The 22,500-nt window shown below is 44.0% G+C and overlaps 1 protein-coding gene across 1 annotated transcript in view; it reads right to left on the reverse strand.

The window, feature by feature from the left end:
- Window positions 1-22,500, reverse strand: part of LOC308156587 (seizure protein 6-like) — a gene marked incomplete at both ends in the record, with an annotated part of 112,243 nt that overhangs the window by 26,516 nt on the left and 63,227 nt on the right. The window contains one exon of the mRNA XM_080529963.1: window positions 2,076-2,268. Within this exon, the coding sequence (XP_080386089.1) occupies window positions 2,076-2,268 (193 nt within the window). The remainder of the gene's footprint in view (window positions 1-2,075; window positions 2,269-22,500) is intronic.

The following is a 22,500-nucleotide window of genomic DNA, read 5'->3' on the forward strand; positions in this document are numbered from 1 at the left end:
TCACTTCAACGTGGTGTATTTCGTTCCCCACCACGCTTCATGAGAGGCTGATAGCCTTCCCTCCCTTCGTCCCTGATTGTTATGCAACTGTTTGTCTGACGATTATGAGTGGGCGGATGCTCCACGGGAGGCTCTGTGGTGTTTCCCCCCGCCCCCCCGTATAACGGCACTCATGGGTGAGCGCCAACTCATTGACTGAGCACAGCTTTCTTTCTATCGTTGTGAGTGGCGCTTCTTAAAGGACCAGTCTGGCCCTCACCAACCCAGACATTGAGATAAAGATGACTCAGTCTTTCAGAGTTCATATACTGTTTTTTCCCCCCAACTGAACATCAGATGCAGGAATCTGTGAATTTTAACATTTGACATGCATGGCCTTCTCTGTTGTCTCTGAACCGCAGTTATGGTCAGATCTCTCTCCTCTCTTCTAGCGTTCCATCGCTATTCACCTACAGTATATGGTTTGTTTGCCTCCATCCTCCAGGGCATAGCCGCTATTCTCCTGTTTCTTTGTGAATTATTGAGAGACATGAATCTTTAATGTTCACCTCAATAAAGCGGTCTGCGCTGCCAGTTCAACGGTGTTCACACCGTCCATACATATGAACAGCGGCGTTTGGAAGGTGTGTGGGAGAATTGCTAAAGAACAGCAGAGCACTCTCTATCACCCACGGGCTCATTACAGGGTCCTGCTCTGACGGAGGCTTTTCTCTCTCCACACAATCCTTCAGAATCAAAAGAACAACGTCAATACAGTGCACAAAGGTCCCACTTTATTACCTATTCATACGACTGACAATGCATTTCCAGCAGTGACAAACGGGAGTTTCAACTCTCATAATGGTGTGAAGCGTGTTGTATTACAATACAGCGTTCGTTAAACCTTTCAAGGCTGTCTGGGACACCCACACACCCACAGGCAAGCTGCCTTCATGACGCACAGGTAGGGATAATTGATCCATTAGAGCCACCTCTCATCAGTCCATTAGAACCCTCTCGTCACTCACAGTGGACTCACAGTGGTCTGACCTACGTCTGACCCACGTCTGACCCACGTCTGACCCCATCCCGTCTCTGCTTCACTCTGCTCCTGTGCGGGTGTGGAAAACATACTGTCGCCATCACCAGGTCACGACATCGGTTTACTTTGTCTTTACGGAATGAAAAAAAGTGCACCGCAGACGTAATAATCACACATTATGTAAGTTGTATTGATCATAAAAACTACTCATGCAGTCACTGTTTTGTCAGGTTAATCTATTGTTTATGGATGTAAAATGCTGTACTGTACATAATGCAGAAAACAGTTAGAAATCTTTGCGGTATTAAATGGGTGGCGAATCTGAAGAGTTCAATAATTATGGCTGTATTGTCCATGACCTCTGTCATTTACTGTCATTTACTGTCATTTAATGCTCATTTACTGTCATTTACTGCTTATTTACTGTCATTTACTGTCATTTACTGTCATTTACCGCTCATTTACTACTCATTTACTGCTCGCTTGCCAAAAAGACAGAGGACAGGAGTGGAACAGGCAGGGATGTTGTGTTCTATGTTCTATTCTAGAGTCCCGTTACAAGCCCGTATTCCTCCGCCAGCCTGTCATAGTTCATTAGTTTACAGAGACAAAAGAATAACGCTGTTATTGTTTTATTCCCTCTTCCTCCTCCTACTCGGGTTGTCACATGAAACACAGCGGTGGGATGAGGAGTAGGGGCCCCCACCAGCCCTCTGCTATCTGACAGCCCTGTAAATGTCTATTAGAACAATACTTCTCCCATGTAATTACACTGCTGCCATGACAGCCCCTTGTCATATTTTCAGGGCGAACACGAGTGAGCCGTGTTTACAAGCGTCGAGAGCGATCAGCATAAAGAGGCTCTGGCGAAGGCGGGGCGAGGCCCGGGTTGCATTGTGCCACCGTTTTCAAAAGCATTGTTGTAGCAAGTACGCATCAGTGTGTTAATCACAGGTACATTAGAGAGGGCGAGGGGCACTAATGCGGTGAAGAGGGGAGGTGAGAGTGAGTGAGTGGCGGTGTGAGGTAAAGGGTTCAAGGTTGGTGACCTCACCTTGGTAACGCAGCAGGAGGGAGCCGGGGCGGGGTTGCTGGTCACTGCGGAAACGGACGGATATCTGGTTGCTCCAGCTACGCACCACGAGGCCTCTCATCAGGACCGACTCGTTGGCCAGGATGGAGGGCTCCCGTCCCCCCATGTCCTCCACGGTCACTACCTCCCCCTCGGACACGCTCACGTTCAGCACCTGCAAACACACACACACAGACACTGTCACGTTCAGCATCTGCAAACGCACACAAACACTGTCATGTTCAATACCTGAAAACACACACAGACACTGTCAGACATCACATGTTCAGCATGTGATGTCACTAAACAGCCCGCTGGTGTTACTCATGTTGTCAGGACAGTGTTTCTGGTCCATATGGTACAGCAAGGTCCCCTCGTTCTCCTCCACACTGCTCCGCATCACCACCACTTTGTATGTGACCCAGACACCATCACACAACCATGACTCCTGGCGATTTGTGTGATCACAGCTCACATCAGACGGCAATTTTAATTCAATTGACAGCCCCATCATTCCAGTCTCATTTCCAACCACAGCCAGTCTCTTAAATGTTTGCTTTGAAAAATGGGCTGCCTCCTGTTCAATTTCCATGAAACTACTGGCAGCAGGATGTATTTTATCTGTCCAATTTTTTTGTTATTTCCGGGGGTCTAACGGAGAGAGACTGTAGCTTTTGGCTAGTTGAAGGTTTATCCCCATTGGTATTCAGACCCTGTCTCTATAGTAAACAAAAAAAACAGACATGTTTCTCTTCTCCACTTTTCTGTCCGCCTCTCTGATAACTGTGTTTTATCTCCTCAACAGGTTTGAACAGCAGCTGCAGCTGTCCAGCCCATACTGCAGGGCACTCCAGAGGACGGCACGTCGTTTTACTGTCTGAAGAACGGGACAATTACCATGTGCCACAGTTCGGGGAGGAACATCTGATCAACAGTTTTTTCTGCTGAAGCATTTGAAGTTATTAAAGCTAATGATGATTTGTATAGGGTAGGATCCTACTGGACTTAAAAAGGGGTCATCAGTAATTTTACATCCATTTTTGGACTTTTTAATTAAAGATGTACAGTATATATATATATACAGTACCAGTCAAATGTTTGGACACACCTTCTTATTCAAATGAATTATATACATATACAGCCATTGATTCTTCAACACATTAGCTGGTTAAACCAGGATTGGACGATTTCTTCAATGCTAGCTATCAAGTTTTTTTTGAGGAACCGAGGGTAACACAAGATGGCAACCATGTGTATGTGTTAACCCTTAACCTCCTGGAACCCTTTTATCAGATCACAATTGTATCAGTTGTTGTGCAATTGTTAACAAACACCGTATAGCTTCAAAAGATAGGATTATAGTTATTAAATATAGTTTTGAACTTATGGCTGGTCCGTCCTTATTGGATCCATACCGTAGCTCTGTCTCTGTATTTGAGAGTTGATTCTATACATCCCTCCAGCCCCATCCCTCAAGCTGCTTACCATAAAAGTGGAGCCCACTTTGTTTTTGTTTGAATTACAGATTGCAGCTTTAACAAATAGCTTTATCATCACTAAGCCAGATTTGTGAATACAAATTTTACACCTGAAGAAGTCCCTATACTGTACCTGGAAAAAAATAGAAATGTTTTTGTTGTTTTTTGCATACTGTACAATTGAAATTAAGTATTAGAGAGATCATGAAAGGGGGTTAGGTTCCTCATAGATTGATGGTTACACCACCAAGATTGTCCCATGTAATCTTAACAGCTGCTTCCTTTCAGAAAACTGTACAGATTATTTTACGAGAGCAGCAATGGATAACACATATGAAAGACTCCTGAGGAATTATCGCACAAGGTAAAGATAATCATCTCCAACAAACGTTGATACTGTATCTACGGCAAGCCGGCGGTGATATTTTCAGCCTGTCCCTTGAAAACAGATGATCCGCGGGGGTGGCGTGTGGCAGCGATAGCGGGGCGCTCCTATAGGCGGATCTCCCAGGGTTAATGAGAGTGTCACTGAGGCTTACTGAGAAAGCTCAGGCAGGCTGCAATATGGATGAGCACCAGGCGAGACACTGGCACCAAAATGAATTTGGCTGCGCTGACTACCTGTCACTCGGTTGAAGGGGTCCTCACGATGGGTGTGAGGGGGCTCACTCCTGCTCTGTCATACACAGATTGTATATGTGACTGTTACTCTCTCTCTCTCTCCCTCTGTCTGTCTCTCTCATCTCTCAGAGACATTCAAGACATGGAATGTAACATAAAAACAAGCTTCTTCAGACCGTCAAACTATTTCAAAAGGCAAATAACAAACTGGCGAAACGAAGATGAAGATGTTCACCAGAAGATGGTCACCTAGTTTGAAATACATTCTTAAGGTAACATGTGTGAATTCAATGTTAAATTTAATGCGAGCATAACATTTGTTATCTAACGGAAATATGGGAATTATTCTAGATACAGGGTTTTATTACAGACATTGGAGGATAAGGCTCCACGTGTGTCACCTATCCTAACCAAATTCAACTTACAGCATATCTAACAATCACAGCTTATGTATCTCTAAAATAACACTGATTCTAATCATGCCATCACTGTGGTGTGCGCATTAACCTCAACAACAGTGCAGTATGAAAAAAGGATACCACGTGATTACAGAGTCTGTCTTTCAGTTGTTTCTCAAGGGCACTGGCAAGGACAAAGCCTTGGGCTCCTTCCTTCTCTCTCGCTAGGTTAAAAGGGAAGGCAGTATGCATGGCAAAGCAGGCTACAGACGCAGAGACGGTTTAAAACATGTTTGCTCAGCGTTCCTCACATGGTCCACACACCACAGTTTGACTTCATCATTTCACATTGTTGGCTTGTGTATTAAAAATAATCCAATTAATTTTACTTCATTTTTGCAGTGACCTGATTTAACCCAAATGAAAACAGAGGAATAGCTGCTTTGTTTAATGGAAGAGTGCCATTTAGCTGATTGATTGATGACTAGGTGTGAGAACAGCTGGTATTTGGTTTAAGGATGTCAACATTGTACATTATGGAAAGAATGGCTTCCTGAAATATATAAATATACATAAAATACCTAGCTATTTCCACAGTGGTCATGGTTCCATTCTGAATTGATCTGGGAAGCAGGGCAGAATACCAAGTTGGAGCCTTGAAGTATTCTTCCTTTCTCTCTCCTCCTCCTGTCTCCCTCACTCTCGTCCTACCTCTCTCTGATGTGCGTTACATCTTCTCTATGATTATGCATATCTGTTAAATCGATGAAAAATTGTTTACATTCCACCATGCCCCCGCCATGCAAGGTTCATACATATTTCAGTCAGTGTTCCCTCTCTGTAAACATCAGCCTGCTGCTCAAAGTATTTGGCCTGCATTCTAAAATGTTCTTCAATGGGAATAGTGAGCTGACAGGATTATTTTATTATGTTACCTCCTCCACATTCCTGCATTGACAGCAAGTGCAATGCTGGTGCCTTTGGGTGTCAGTGCCACCGAATTGTACGCAAGGCTGGAGTGGACACTACTGCATATTTAGTGCTCTCTCAATGACCCTGTCATTGATTGCGACCTGAAAACTGCATGGATGCCAAACCAGAAGAGACAAAGCAGAGAGAAAGGTTATGCAGAACATGACAGGGATAGTCCAAGTCCTATTACTGTAGGTCTAAAGGTGAGCGTGTGTGTGTGCGTGTGTGTGTGTGTGTGTGTGTGTGTGTGTGTGTGTGTGAGTACGTGTGTATAAAGCAAGGAAGTTTGGAACAAGGAGTTCCTGTGTGGTGTGTTAGATTGACAAGGAAAGCTGGAGAGACTAGGCAAAATCCTGTAAGAAGAGGGCACAAAATCATTACAACAGATTTTTACAACATCCCTTTCAGCTACCATAAACTAAGCCACTCCATAGAAACCTGACAGAAAATCTGTAAAAGTCTCATTTCATCTCAGGGATGATGTTTGTTTGTTTGTTTTGAGGCAAAGTTATCCGAGACAGGACACACAAAAGTGAGCGCCTTTGAAAGAATAATAAAGATTTGGATTTTTTATTTGAATATTTTTGTATAGTGTTGCTAATACCCTGTCTTGAGAGGGGCACTTGAGGATCAACAAGGCTCAATAATCCCACATGTGAGACTACAGTACAGTATAATGTACTGTACATGTGAGACTACAGTACAGTATAATGTACATGTGAGACTACAGTACAGTATAATGTACATGTGAGACTACAGTACAGTATAATGTACACCAAACTTTAGACTGGTACTGTATGTGTTAGCAGATCTACCCAAGAGAGTCTCTCATTGTTTTCACATTGAGATTTGAGAATGTTTTACCTCCAACAGGATGTGGAGCATGTGCACACCAGGGTGTCTGTGTGTGTATGTGTGTCTGTGTGTGTGTGTGTGTGTGTGTGTGTGTGTGTGTGTGTGTGTGCGTGCGTGCGCGTGAGCATGCCTGTGTGTGTGTGTGTGTGCGTGTGTGTGTGTGTGTATGTGTGTGTGTGTGTGTGTGTGTGTGTGTGTGTGTGTGTGAAATACAGGCACCTTGAATTACAAGGAATACAGACACCTTGAGAAACAACGAGATGGGAACAAAGAAATGACATTGACGTTTAAAGCTCTTTATTTCTTCTCAAAGTGTCTGCCTCTACTGTATGTATTCAGTGTCAGGCCTTCGTGCAAGAGAGAAAATTAATGCTATGGAAGTGTGAGAATTATAATATATACAATATGTTTGGAAATGATGGACAAGTGAATGCCCCTGGTATGTGTTAGCAAACACACAAATAAATATAGTGGTTTCATTGTATGCTGGGATGTTCAAGTGTTGTGATGGCTTTAAGGCTGTTCACATGAAAACAGCAGAGAGAGGGCGGGGGGGGGGAGAGAGAGAGAGAGAGAGAGAGAGAGAGAGAGAGAGAGAGAGAGAGAGAGAGAGAGAGAGAGAGAGAGAGAGAGAGAGAGAGAGAGAGAGAGAGAGAGAGGAGAGGGAGTGTGTGCGTTTGCGGGGTGCTGGTGGTCTAGTGGATAGTGAGTTGGACTTGTGATCGGAAGGTTGTGAGTTCAAATCCCGCCTGAAACCATACCACTACTAGTGTGCCCTTGAGTAAGGCACTTAGCCCTCAGTTACTCCAGGGGGAATGTCCCTGTAATTCATAATTGTAAGTCGCTTTGGATTAAAAGCGTCTGCTAAATGGCAAAATTAAATTATTAATTATTGCAGATGGCCTGGAGCTGCTGTCTCCAACCAAAGAAGGGCTACAGGGCAGCTGCTGTCTCCAACCAAAGAAGGACTACAGGACAACAGTACCTTGACCTTCTACACATATTCTCCAAATTTTAACTACGGCAACAATTATGATTTTCCAAAAAAGATCCAGCCTCCAGCACCACAATTACTAATTCTTCCTAGATAAAATTGCCCTAGAACATATACATACTATACATACCTCTGCCTAAACATCAGCACCACAGATCCACAAAGCTGTGCGGCCTGAGAGACATGGCAAGAAGGGCTTTTTACGCCATCAAATTAGACATCCAATTAAAATCTGGCTCAAATTATTGGACGCCATTATAGAACCCATTTCCCTCTATGGTTGCAAGGTCTAGAGTCCACCTGCCAACCAAGATTTTACTAAATGGGACAAAGACCAAATTGAGATTCTGCATGCAGAGTTCTGCAAATCCATTCTCCATATCCAACGGAAAACATCAAAGAACGCATGCAGAGCAGAATTAGGACGATACCCACTAATAATAAAACATTAAAAAGAGAGCATGGTCCGTGGGCCGATCGTAGCCGTTTCTCCAGTGTCTATATAAAAAACAGTCTAGGTTTAGAAGAAGGTCATTTTAATTTTAATTTAATAATAAGGTGATAGAAGAAGGTTTTTCCTTCTATCAATGGCCCCGGGCCTGAGCTGGATTACTCTTCCTGCTACGACTGGTGGATTGATGATTCATTTGCTTAGTCAGATGTATTGATTGGAAGTCGCTTTGGAATAAGGCGTGTGCTAAATGCCAAAAATGTACAAATGTACAAATGTGAATGCAATGCCCAAGGCACTTCCACACCAAACACAGAGCCAAGTATGCTAACCTTAGCCACCAAGAAAAGCAACAAAAAGTCCAAGAATTAAAAGGCAGAATATGTTCGCAAAAGTTACAGCAACAAATTACACAGTGTAATGCAGCAGTGAAAGTGAAAGTATGTGAGCAGGTGTGCCCTGACCAGAAACAGGTTTTTAACAATGTCAGCTTGTCAAGAAACACAATTGCAGTTCACAGTATCACAGTATCGCTATTTTACAGATTTCTACCGCACAAGATGGTCGGATGCCAGGCATCGACCAGAAAACAAATAGGTAAGCATTTTTAAAAACCTTCAGGTATATACAATATCATGAAACGTATTTCAATCAAGAATAGGTACAATGTAATATACGTGCATTCTAATGGTTGTGCTTGCATTTAGTTTGTTTTATGTTTGTTGTTATGTGCAGGGATTGATCCATGGATTAGGATGGTGTGTGTCAGGGTGAGTGTCAGGGTGAGGAGAGATGTACTTGGTGTGTACAGGGCCAGGCAGCATCACTCTCACATCCCACACAGTCCATGTCTGTGTAACCTCAACCAGAACCAGACCAGTTATGAACTGAAACAACCCTTATTTTTATTTTTGACTTTATTACATATAGGTACTACTTTTGTATTCAGTGTGTGTGTGTGTGTGTGTGTTCATGCAGCCACATGTTTACTATAATCAAAGCCATTCCTCATTAGTAATGATGAGGGTTTCTTAATCTCATAAAAGATGTATGTTATAATAACACAGAGACATATGATTACGTACGTGCATATATATCGATGCACAAGCATGTGTTTTTGTTTCTAATTTTTAAAATAAATTGTACAATAGTTGTACACTTGAATGTCTGCTTGCCATTATTTTTCCTAGACTTCTGCTTTCAAAGCTAGTTTAGTAAAGTTATTACTAAAACCAATAACAATCTAATGCAGAGGCAGTTATGTAATATGATGAGTAGTCACATTTATATAGTCTTACAGTTACAACCAGCCCTTTGAGGGCCAATAATGTTGATGTGGCCCAGGATGAAATTGAGTTTGACACCCCGGCTCTAGGGAGACGCCCCCTCAGCCAGCTGGTTCTGGGACTCTGTTCACAAACACAAACAGAGCCACCTATTAGACTAAACCAAATTATAAGAAAACTAAAAGAAAATGACCTGACACTTTGGCAAGAATCAACCAAAAACGCCCTAAACAGAGAATACAGAGTTGCAGAATATCTCAGTACTGTGACAGACCCAAAACTAAGGAAATCCTTGATTATGTACAGACTCACAGTGAACACAGCCTCGCCATCGAGAGGCTGACAGGCAGACCTGGCTCCCAAGAAGTGACAGACTGTGTACCCACTGCACACAAAATGAGATGGTAACAGAGCTGCACTTTTTAACCACCTGCCAGCTGTACAAAGAAATCAGAGACACAAACTTCTCACTGATCACAAACACCCTTTTATCTTCACACTGGCTTTGGCAATGTAAACGTATGTTTCCCATGCCAATAAAGATCTTTAAAATTTGAAGAAAAATAATCATTGAGAGAGACAAAGAGAGAGAGAGGGAGAGAGAGAGAGAGTGAGAGAGAGAGAGAGACAGACAGAGAGAGAGAGTGAGAGAGGGGGGGAGGGAGAGAGAGAGGGATAGAGGGGTAGAGAGAGAGAGAAAGAGAGAGAGAGAGGGAGGGAGGGAGAGTGAGAGAAGGGGGGGAGAGAAAGAGAGAGAGAGACAGGGAGAGAGAGAGAGAGGGGGGGGAGAGAGGGAGAGAGAGAGAGAGAGAGGGGGGGGGGGAGAGAGAGAGACAGTGAGAGAGCACAGTGAGAGGGCACAGCGAGAGAGCACAGTGTCTTCTGACCTGTGCCATCACTCCGCATACATATATATGGCAGCCTCCTCAGGGACCGTCCAGCAGACAGCTGGAATTTGCACTGAAAGATAGTGTAGGTCCAGAGGGCCTTGTCGTCTGTCATCCACCCAGGGACCTGTCAGCACAGCCAGGAACAGCTGTCCTGCCTCAATTATGAATCATTGCCCATGTCAGGAGACATCAGACCAGGCCGCTTATCTCCACCAGAACTGCAGCCAGGAGCCCGTAGGGAGCCCTGCTCACATATACGGTACACATACACTACCACAGGAACCATAATGAGAGCAGGCTTGGCTCATACCCCAAAGCTTTCCCTCGGGAGCCCACTGGGAACAGGCCACAGGAGAAACTGGGTCCAAGACATACAGTACAGGGCACTGTGGTTTACTGTGGATCCGCACCGATCCGAACGGTGTTGTTCTATTTCCAGAATTTCCAAAGTAACAGCAGTAGGATGTCTGGTTTTAATTGTGTATTGTGTGCAGGGACGGTGTCGGCCTGTGATATCGACTGTATGTGGTGAGTGGAGCTCAGAGGAAAAAGCCTTTGTGAACCAGACAGACAGACACGGACAGTGTTAATGTACTGTACCGTATTGAATGACCCTCTTTCGCAAGTTTATTGTTTACTAAAGCTGGAGTCAAATATTGTAAGAGAGGTTGGATGGTTTCCAGAAGACTCACTGGAGAGGGAGATGAAGAGAGAGAGAGAGAGAGAGAGAGATAGAGAGAGGGGGAGAGAGAGAGAGAGTGTGAAAGAGAGAGAGAACGAGAGAGGGGGAGGGAGGGAGGGAGGGAGGGAGGGAGAAAGAAAGAGAGAGAGAGAGAGAAGAGAGAGAGAGAGACTACAGTAATACTACACAGGTATAGGGATGCTTGACTGTCAAATAAAGGGTCTGTACCTAAGAAATACCAAGGTACATAGAGAATGTTCTGTAAAACCTTACAATCAATAATGACTCAACACTGCCTGTCCCCCTGGGTAGGTGCTATTTCAGTTGCCTTTCTGTTCAGTATTCCATTCAAATACTTCCTTGGCCCACATCACAGATATGAGGGAGCATCGCCGTACAGAGGGTCATCTACCTCCTCCAGCCATTGTTTCCTCAATCAAAAGATTTTAATGAACAGACCCATAATGCAAGGAGACAGTACCTCCAACAGACCTTGGGCGACTCAGAGAATACAAAAACGGCGAAGGCCAAAAATAATAGATGGTGTGGATGCAGAAAATCCGCTGTTCTCATGTGCATGTATAATCCATATGTGGGTTGCACATGGCTGATAGTAGGGGTGTAACGGATCACGGATAATCCGTGATCCGTTCGGATCGCCCTCCACGGTTCGGAACGCATGTGTACCGCGGATCAATAGCAAAATCGTTTTTTTTTTTTTTTTTTCCTAACACCAGGGGAGCCACCCCTCCTAAATTTCGTTGTTTGGTACCTGTACTATAGCAATGACAATAAAGACCATTACTTCATTCAAATGTAACCGGTAGAAAAACAATCATGTGCGCTTTATTCTCACTCTCTGCATGTGTACTGAGTTGACAACAACATTCATTCACTCATCTCTGTCCCAATTATATCACGTCATATCACCCGCTAAGCAGCCTGGGTGATTGTGTAAACACACAAAAAAAGTACTCTGTTACTTTGCAGCAGTGATGTTATATATATGTTGTTATATATAGATGTTATATATGTGATATATATATCAGTTTTGACATCTTGAATGTTGTTTTTTTGTTTCACACATTAAAAGTGGTGTTTTTACAGAATTCACGGAAAATGTTGTTTTTATTAAAAAATATATATGTTTTGTGTTGATCCGAAAAATGATCCGATCCGTGACTCAAAATCCGTGACACGATCCGATCCGTGAGTTAGGTGATCCGTTACACCCCTAGCTGATACCGATGATATCTATGTAAACCTCGATGTGCATTTGTATGTTAAGCCGATGAGTGCATAGGGATTTGACAGTTAGCATCGGTAAATCACATACCGTAGGTCATAGGTGTCTAAACGGCAGTGGAGGCTGGAGGAGATAGAGAACAGGTTCATTGTAATGCATTGGGATGGAATGAGGAAACCGGTCCTCCGATTTCTGCCTCCACCAGCCTCCACTGCCGTATAAACACCTATGTGATTTACTGATGCAAACTGGTCTCCTGTAATGTGTCTTTTTTATAGCATGATGTCCACAGGGACCACTCTATTGATGTGAAGTTCAAGGTGTCCGTGAATGAAGAGATAATTGAGTTGAGGTAGTGCCTTAACATTGGTCTAACGGTTACCGATAGGGAGTTGACATGCTCATGGTCAGGAAGATACTCCTTCGTGACAAGGGTCAGTTCTGCTATCTGACCCCAGCTTTAACAGTAAGCAGTAAAAACAGTAAAAGAACCTGTAAACCTCCATCATTCGTCTACAGAATACAGCCCATCACATATCAGGTACTTTGTACAGAGAAGTACCCTCTACATTCAAACAAATCCTGTCTCAGAAATGCATCGCTTTACTGTAGTGCTAATAACAGGAGAAGGCCTCTTCCGTATATGCCTGTAGATAAATCAGTTAAAAATGGGACTGCAACACAATAAAACGCAGGGTAGAAAAAACAACTCTAGCACCTCCAGCCATCATGTAATATAATAGGAATTTTGCAGGCAAGCGATGACTCAAATCACACTCACTGGAAACTCTCTCCCGCTAATTTGACTGTTGAAAACATCTGGTGGCCTAGTGCAATGAGCATATGTAATGTCTCCGAGGAGTCATTGGCTTGTGTAGAACGGCGCGCTTTGCCATCTCAATATGAGCCATGCCATACATATAAATGGCCGTCTGCAGCGGCCCGGATAAACAGTTATTGTATAAACCCAACAATAGCTATGTCATCAGAATTCAAAACATCGCTCGGCACCTGAGATGATGTGAATGTGATTCTCCCCTAGAAAATGGCGTGGCGACTGCGAGCCACAGTAAACCTGTGGTCGTAAATTGAGAGCGTTCTGACAAATCTGTCTCGGAGGTCTGCTGTGCTTCCACACCCCACAGCGCCAGCTTTACGTGTCCAAATGGCCGTTTTTTTAGATAGTGAATCTGCCCGGTGCCAGCCATCCGCGGTGATTGTTTTGTGAGCATCTCATCAATGCCAAAATAAAGACAGGCATTTAGCAGAGAAGGGAAGCTCCATTCATACTCCCCCCACCCGCCCCCTACAGACTGTACACCCATTGTTATGCACTCTGTATGCATGGTTAGTAGGGTTGAACATTCACCTCATCATTATCACCACACTCCCACATCCCAGCATTCAGAAACCCAGGTCTCACTCCGTGATGACGAGGCAATCAACAAAACGAGTGCCAGTTTTGTTTTGTGTTGATTACACACTGAGACAATAGCCACCTGCCTATTGCTGCCATTATTGTTGAAGGTTTAAGTCCATATTCATTGCTTGCTGCGCTTATAGAGATTGGACGGGGTGCATGGGAATAGATTGATTTGTAAATGGCCAATGAATCCCTGGGGGTGATGAGCTGTTGACAGCGTGAACAATGAACTCACTGAAACAACAGTTTTCTTCCTTGAGGAAGTCCCTTTTCAGCAGGGGGCAGAGGTTAGAGAAGGCCCCTTTGAATATTTTAAAAAGCTCTTATGAAATATAGTTATGATGAAACATATTACATCTCCGTTATATGAGCAACTGACTTGACTTGCAGAGGTTGCTGCTCAGCCCCGGACATTCCGTTTTTTAATATTTCCCGACGGTGTGCATTTTTTGCATAGATTTGAATACATGCATTTGTGATTCTGCCTGCTCATTTTCTTGCCTCCGTCTCTGCTCTCCCCTCTTCATCACGTCCCATAATGCCCTTGCATGGGCTGACAGAGATAGAAAGGACAGAGAGTTTTCTCCCAGACACTTTCCTCTTCTTTATGACAGCTCGCTAAGGTGGAGGAGCAATTAGTGTCACCTGAAATCATCCCCCCGGGAACGGGAGGCCCGTGAAAACTCATCTCAGCCTAGGCCCTGACATCCTAAAAAGCTCATCAGGATCAGACAGCCCTCCTTTATGTCCTGCCGTCCCCCCCCCCCCCTCCCTCCAAGACTGGGGATAAAAGGTTCTCCTCATCTCATCTCAAGTTCATTAAAGCCACCCTGCCTTTCTCAACCTCTATTACAAGCGCAGGGCAGGCTCCCCACTGTGGCCTGAGCTGCCGCCTGGAGGAGAGGAGCGTGGTGGGTCCTGGACTAAGGGACATCTGTAGGGACATTGGCTCACTGACTGAATGAATGCTCCCACCACCACGCCCCCCCCCAATGCCACGGCCTGTGTTAAAATGTTAAAATGTGCTCATGCACTATTCACTACAACATGACCTTCTCTCCGTGAGGCCGAAGGCCCCATAGGCTGGTTATTTCTGCAAACGCAATGGGAAAGGAGGAGAAAAGCTAGAAAACTCTCTCTCTCTCTCTCTCTCTCTCTCTCTCTCTCTGGAGTCTTGGCTGTAACACATTGCCCTTCCCCACCATTAATTTGTTAAGTGAACGAGGAGGTGTACATCACTAAGAAACACATATACATCCTGCCGATGGTTTGTCAGGGTTAATGCCAAATGCATTGAGCTGCCTTTGTCAGAAACAGTGGAATTAAAATGAGAGCGCTGGGGATCGATAGAGCAATTCTCTCAGCGCGGGGAAGGGCCTGTGTGTCAGCAATTGGCCATGTTTATGAACATGACTATTGATTGGAGACAGGGGGAGCAGAGTCCCGGGGGAGCCGTCAAATAGCAATCGTTAACCCCTGAGTGGGGCGTAGGCTGTAAACACTTGGCAAACCCTGTGACATCCTGAAGCTACTACTGATTATGTGCACTTGTCACATTGTACCCATAAAATCAAGAAAAACGGTTCCACATGTTCACTATGCAAATGAGGATTGATAGTAATTGCACCTATACTAGGTACGGAATTTCCGAGGTCACTATCAGTAGTATCCCAATCACGTGGTAATCCTACATACAATTAACGATGTTAACTCATTTACCTTCATCATCTGTCAGGTGACATGTGGTGCGTTATACTAGCATTAAGACGCCTATCTGGCTAATTAAAGCCGAACCCCAACTCTCGCACAGCTGTAGCTATTCACCACAGCTGAGAGGGAGCCCAATTTACCTCCATTTTAATTGGTCCCTGTTTCCCAAGAATATATCCCAGGGTGTGTTCCAGGAAATCGATCGAGACTAGGACAGAGGGGGTGGGGGGGAGGGGTGGGAGAGAGATAGGGGTGGGAGAGAGATAGGGACAGAGAGAGAGAGGGGCAGAGAGAGAGAGAGGGTGGGTGGGACAAAGAAAAGAGGGAGGTAAGAGAGCGTGGGAGAGAGAAATGCAGTGCTGGCGAGTGGGACTAATCGCAGTGTGATAGTGAGATGATATCTGTGTAGCCTGACCTCAGAATCAGCCGGTGTGACAGTTCCCTCTCTACTCTGCTTTGAATGATGCTGCCTCGGAGTTAATGGAAAATGGAACTCTCTCAAAAGCCATGCTCTACGGCTCCAGTAGAAATTGACCACGTCCAGTCTCCCAGACTCTGAAAAAGCTTCAAAGACCCACTGCTTCATTCCTCACTACACATTCGACTATCTCTCTCTCTCTCTCTCTCTCTCTCTCTCTCTCTCTCTCTCTCTCTCTCTCTCTCTCTCTCTCTCTCTCTCTCTCTCTCTCTCTCTCTCTCTCTCTCTCTCTCTCTCTCTCTCTCTCTCTCTCTCTCTCTCTCTCTCTCTCTCTCTCTCTCTCTCTCTCTCTCTCTCTCTCTCTCTCTCTCTCTCTCTCTCTTTCTAATCAGTTGGGGGGCACAGGAGCTTGGCCCTTTGAAAAGGGACTTGAAAGTCCAGGGAAGGTGGGACAGGAGTGGGCCAGCTGGTAACTCCTTGAAACAGGGGCAGGTAGAGCACTGGACAGGGGAGTGAATAAATCAGAGAGAGAGAGAGAGACAGAGAGACAGATTGCCTGGAGAGAGTTGATAGCTGACCCACAGGGTGGTGTTCAAACTAAAACACTACTAAACAGAAGAGTTCAATGTCTCTGCATGCCCCACTGTGGAAACCCACATCTGTCCTTTATTAAAGCTGAGGTACGCGTAGCTGGGAGAGGTGCTGAGGAGCTAGCATCAGAGGACAGCTGTTTTCAAGACCATTTGAAATCATTCTAAATACTTATTTACAGTATATTAATGTATGTGTATGTGTGGGGCTTGGGGCGGGGGGAAAAAAAGAACTACATAAAAAGGGAGTCGAAATGATCCAAGGAATGCTATTTGATAGAATATAAATTCTATTCACTAATTTCAAAGCTGATATACCCCTAAAAGAAATAAATGCATACATTAAAGAAAAAACTTACTATATCTGTGCTTGACTGAAAGTAGTCCCAGAATAGTCCCAAAAGTGCAAATCCCGCCCATCTGGCACTTGAGGCAGCCTCTCAAATGTAAACTATATTTCGACCCAGGGCTAATAAGACAGCTACTGCAAACACTGACAACACTTGTTTCCTCTCTCAAAGAGAGCTGGCTTCACGTCCGTGTCCTAATGTGTGATCAACACTCAGAAGATAACTCACTACCCTGACAGAATTACGAGGAACAATAATATATTCAGCGTTGTCGACTTCTAGCGGAGAGGTTGAGCAACCAAGCTAATTGCAGTCAATTTCTCTGATACATATTTCATCCTAGCTTGCCCTCCCTCTCTGCCTGTTACGCGAGCGCATAGAAAGGAGCATTGACCGAACACAGAAAAGGTCTGGTCTTGATTATGTGTTGCCTCGCTGTCTTTGACATGCTGGCACGTCGTTTTGGAGGGCCAGAGAGGTGCTGGGGTGCAGGCAGGCGTGGTACGTGCTTGGAAAGCCTTACGCAGCCGTCTCGGTCGATAGGCCTCAGCATAATTAGGGCAGCAGCAACATAATGAATCCTAATGATAAAACCAGCGCTTCTCCTCCATGGCTTTTTTCCCCATGCTGCTTCTCCTCTCCTGTCCTTGCCTCCGCTACTCCCTCACCTCGTCTGGCCACCGGCCTGTTTGTCTGCTGGGATAACGAGTCTCTTCCAGGCAGCGAACAGAGGAGGCCAGACCCCCGGAGAGGAGCACACCGGAGAGGAGTTTAAAAATAAATAAAATAATTACAGCTGAGCTGGGGCCTCAGCCCGGTGGAACGGCCAGCCGACATCCCCACTGGAGGTGTTCCCCACCTGTCAGCGTCTGGGACACCGACTCCACTCAAAACTTGACTCTGGAGGTGGTTTGTGATTTATTTTATTTTATAAATAGCATCTTTTTTTTCTTTTTTTACCTTTATTTATACAGGTAAGAAACACATTGAGCCCCAAGGGCTCATTTTCAAGTGTGACCTATCTATTGGTAGTCTGTCAATCCAATCCCTATGAAGGTGTATAGCAAATTGGTTTCCAAATCGACCATTTTAAATGTAGTGAATAGATAAGAAATACATGTGATAAACACAATGAGTATGTCTCATAGTGTCTGACAATGAGTCTTCACTTTTATATTAGTTTCTATCAGAAGGAAATTAAAACTGTGTGGGAGTGAGAAGGGTGATCACCAAATGAATACATCACTATTTCGGTGGAATATCATAGCATACCAGTTCATCACACAAACCAATTTCCGTAATTCATTCAAAAACAAGAGGAACGTGTCCCCCCCCCCCCCAACTGGATGGAGTGCTTAGCTGAACTCCTGCAGGACACACTATGCTGATCAGAAAGATGGAAGCAATCAATTTACACAAAGCACCAGCAACAATCCATTTCATCTCGCTCCCTTTATCTCCTACCATGATGAAAAGAAGCTTAGTGTCTGCAAAATGACACGAATGACTCCAGCAAATCTCCTCTTAAAATAAAAGGGACACTGATTTGAATAATGATGAGTTCTTTTTATGATATTAAATGATATCATGCTTTCTTGCCATGGGTAGAAATGGATTGATTTGCTCTGCCATTGTGTCACGGATTTCAAAGTGACAGTGCTCCAACACTAATATCACAGTTCCATCTCTCTGGGTACAGAAATAATTAAATAAGTCTTTTTTTTTGTGCTTTTATTTGGAAGAAATGGTCCATATCTTCTTCTGCCACTCTAAGGGAGATGGAGAGTAAAAGTCTAGCATGTAAAGTATCAGCAACATCAGCCTCAGAACACACATCCTACTGTGAATACTGAGCAAAGCTAATAATAAGCTAAAGCTAATAATACACTTCTGGATCCACTTCACCTTAAAGCTGGGAATTGGCTAGCCCACCACTTTGTTTACAACAGTGAACAGCGGGGTGTTGCGGCTTGTAAAAGTAACTGTGACAGTTTTGCTAATTGACAGCTGTTATTAAACAACTGGTTCAGAAGTCAAATCATCTGAGGTGACAGCGGCGCATGGACAATCTACAGTGATGGTTGTCCACACACCTCCTCCCAGAATGCTGAGCATCAAGGACGTTGCAGACTGTGCTCAGGTGATCTTATACACTGCTATCCCAACAATTTAGCTATAAACCTACACTTGTCAGGGTTATCTATTGATAAAATGTCTCCCTAGTTACTTTTACTTCGTGCTGGGACCATACTCTTCTGACGAACTTTCTCACTGCTCTGTCAGAAATCTTGTGAGGAGCTCCTGTGCATGACCGGGTGATGGTCGAGTGATGTTCCTTCTATTGTGGATAATAGCCCCAATGGTGCTTATAGGAACATTTAGGAGTTGAGAAATCTGTGGGTAACCAGTGCCATTACTATTCTGCTCAACAATCTTGTTGCAAAGGTCGTGGGAAAGCTCTTTGCCTCTTCCCATCATGAAATGTTTCTTGCAGGAAAGCTTGGTGGCAAATGATTTGTTTACTTGCATTCAGAGGTGGGAAACCATTTTTCAAAGAGTGGAAGTACTTACCCACCATCATGAATGAATGAATGAATGAATGAATGAATGGTCTTTATTGTCATTGCTATAGTACAGGTACCAAACAACGACATTTGGGAGGGGTGGCTCCCCTGGTGCTAGGAGAGAGAAAAAAAAGAAAAAAAAAGAAGGGAAAGGAGCTGGTTTACATAAATAAAGGCTATGTACACTATCCACTATACTATACTGTACAGATAAAACGACTAGGGTTGTCATATTGCACATAGTGTTATTGCACATTCATTTAAAGTGTCGCAGTTTGCAGGCTTGAAATGTACACATTTGTGCCTCAGCACTACACCTGATTTTTTCAATCCAGCAGCTGCCATCAATCCGTCCAGACTGTCCAACATGCACTAACCCAGCTGAGGTAGGAGAACTCATTAGTGGCATAAGCTGGTTTAGAGCTTTTTCTTACTGTGTTCAATACTTTCTTCCTGTGTCAGTCCACTTTATTTCACATAGCTTGATTGAGTAAGTCATAATCTCTGACCACAATAATTAACCAAAGCTTTGCCCAAATGATTGTCTATATCCAACCATCAGCAGTGATTGATGTCCTTCTGGCTCTGTCCATACCTACTAAGTCGTCGTCGTCTACTACTACTACTACTACTACTACTACTACTACTACTACTACTACTACTACTACTACTACTACTACTACTACTACTACTACTACTACTACTACTACTACTACTACTACTACTACTACTACTACTACTACTACTACTACTACTACTACTACTACTACTACTACTACTACTACTACTACTACTACTACTACTACTACTACTACTACTACTACTACTACTACTACTACTACTACTACTACTACTACTACTACTACTACTACTACTACTACTACTACTACTACTACTACTACTACTACTACTACTACTACTACTACTACTACTACTACTACTACTACTACTACTACTACTACTACTACTACTACTACTACTACTACTACTACTACTACTACTACTACTACTACTACTACTACTACTACTACTACTACTACTACTACTACTACTACTACTACTACTACTACTACTACTACTACTACTACTACTACTACTACTACTACTACTACTACTACTACTACTACTACTACTACTACTACTACTACTACTACTACTACTACTACTACTACTACTACTACTACTACTACTACTACTACTACTACTACTACTACTACTACTACTACTACTACTACTACTACTACTACTACTACTACTACTACTACTACTACTACTACTACTACTACTACTACTACTACTACTACTACTACTACTACTACTACTACTACTACTACTACTACTACTACTACTACTACTACTACTACTACTACTACTACTACTACTACTACTACTACTACTACTACTACTACTACTACTACTACTACTACTACTACTACTACTACTACTACTACTACTACTACTACTACTACTACTACTACTACTACTACTACTACTACTACTACTACTACTACTACTACTACTACTACTACTACTACTACTACTACTACTACTACTACTACTACTACTACTACTACTACTACTACTACTACTACTACTACTACTACTACTACTACTACTACTACCAACTCCAGGGTGAGAGAGTTTTCAGAAGTTTGAAGAAGTGTGGTGACTAAGCGCTAGTGGACCATTGTGAACTTGAAAGAGCTCAATAGTCATTTGCAAGACCATGCTTGGGAATATCAATGCTCATTACTGGTGGAATCCCATTAGGCTGACAGAGCGCCGATTGACAACCAGCTAGAGCTGTCTGTGTGGACAAAGATGGCCGGCTCTTCAGAGAACCATTTATACAAGAACCCCCAATATAACAATTAAGGAAAAGAGGGGGGAAAAAAGAGAGGGCTGTAATCTATAGGATCATTACCAGGGGAAATAAGTAGTTTATTATTTTTTGTGTGCTGTGCTATCTGGATGAAGTGGACTGTAGCGGGCGAAGATAGCGGGAGCCCTGACTGGGGAAATGCGAGTTGGTGAGATTATGATGCTGTGCTCTCTGGGCTGCAGATAGCCTCTCGGTCTACTTATCTATGTGAAACAGCAGTAAGAGCAGTACACACTGACCCTCAATGATGAGTGACTATCAGCAGGAACCCTGCATGATGCACACCAGCCCCTCCGTCAACCCTGTCAGCGTGCTCACTGCTGCTCAGAGGGACGTGGCCCTGCAGCGTAGTGGGGGAGGATGGAGGAGACCACATGGGGACTTGAGCACACTCACCAGAAACCCTTGCCCAGGAAGTCTTTTTTTTACCGAAATCCAGCGCCTTGATAACCCATGTCAATGGCGTTCAACATACTGTATCTCACGTCGGTGGGGGGGGGGGGTTGCCGGGGGGGGGGTTGCTACTATGACCAAAAAGGCCATGTTAAGCCATCCTCTCCTCCAGCCCTACTTAGTGGAATAGGGAGGCATGTCCAAGGGCTGAAAGGAGAGTCAAAGAGAGTGTAAGTCACAGCATGGGAGGAAAGCATAGCCATCAGCAACCTAACTAGTCAAAGGAGACGGCGTGAGTCTGCCCTTCAAAGAGACTTGTCAATGTTTCCCATCCAATCAAGGCTTTTTTTTTTATTATTGTTATTATCTGTGTGAGTAGCGGGTGCCTGGATCACGGCTGCCGACTTTCACGCTCTCCGCCCCCCCGCCCTCTCATTCCCTCTGATGGCCACTGATACATGAAGTGAGCTCACTTATTCAGGTCTGGCCCTCAGGTTCAGAGACACACTCTGCATTGAAGTTTCGGGAAATGTAACTAATCAAGGTAAAGTGGGAGAGAGGTGACACATCACTTTACCTCAAACAAACATCTCTGACTATAAATCACAACACCAATTCACTCCATCAGCAGCTGAGTGTCTCACAAATACTGGTGTCTGTCTGCTTGGAATAGTGACTGTCAGGGATTGTGTGTGTGTGTGTGTGTGTGTGTGTGTGTGTGTGAGGGTGAGTGAGTGTGTCTATTATACATATTACAGTATGTGTGTGTATGCATGTTTGTGTGATTTATTGATTCTTACAGGTTACTGCAAGCTGGAGAGTAATTGCATCCAGCCTCCAGTCCAATCTACACGTGAGTGAGTGAGAACTGCATGGACATATGAGGTCTGCGAACAGAAACACTTAATTATTACGCCGACTAGTGAAAGAGAGAGAGAGACAGAGAGAGAGAAAAGAGAAAAAGAAAGAAAAATCCCTCAATCCTCTCCTCCAGCCCTTAGTGGAATAGGGAGGCATGTCCGAGGGCTGAAAGGAGAGTCAAAGAGAGTGTAAGTCACAGCATGGGGGGAAAGCATATCCATCAGCAACCTAACTAGTCAAAGGAGACGGCGTGAGTCTGCCTTTCAAAGAGTCTTGTCAGTGTTTCCCATCCAATCAAGGCTTTTTTAAAATTATTGTTATTATCTGTGTGAGTAGAGGGTGC

The sequence above is a fragment of the Nansenia antarctica genome (genome assembly GCF_963989245.1).
Source record: "Nansenia antarctica genome assembly, chromosome: 4".
Taxonomy (NCBI): Eukaryota; Metazoa; Chordata; class Actinopteri; order Argentiniformes; family Microstomatidae; genus Nansenia; species Nansenia antarctica.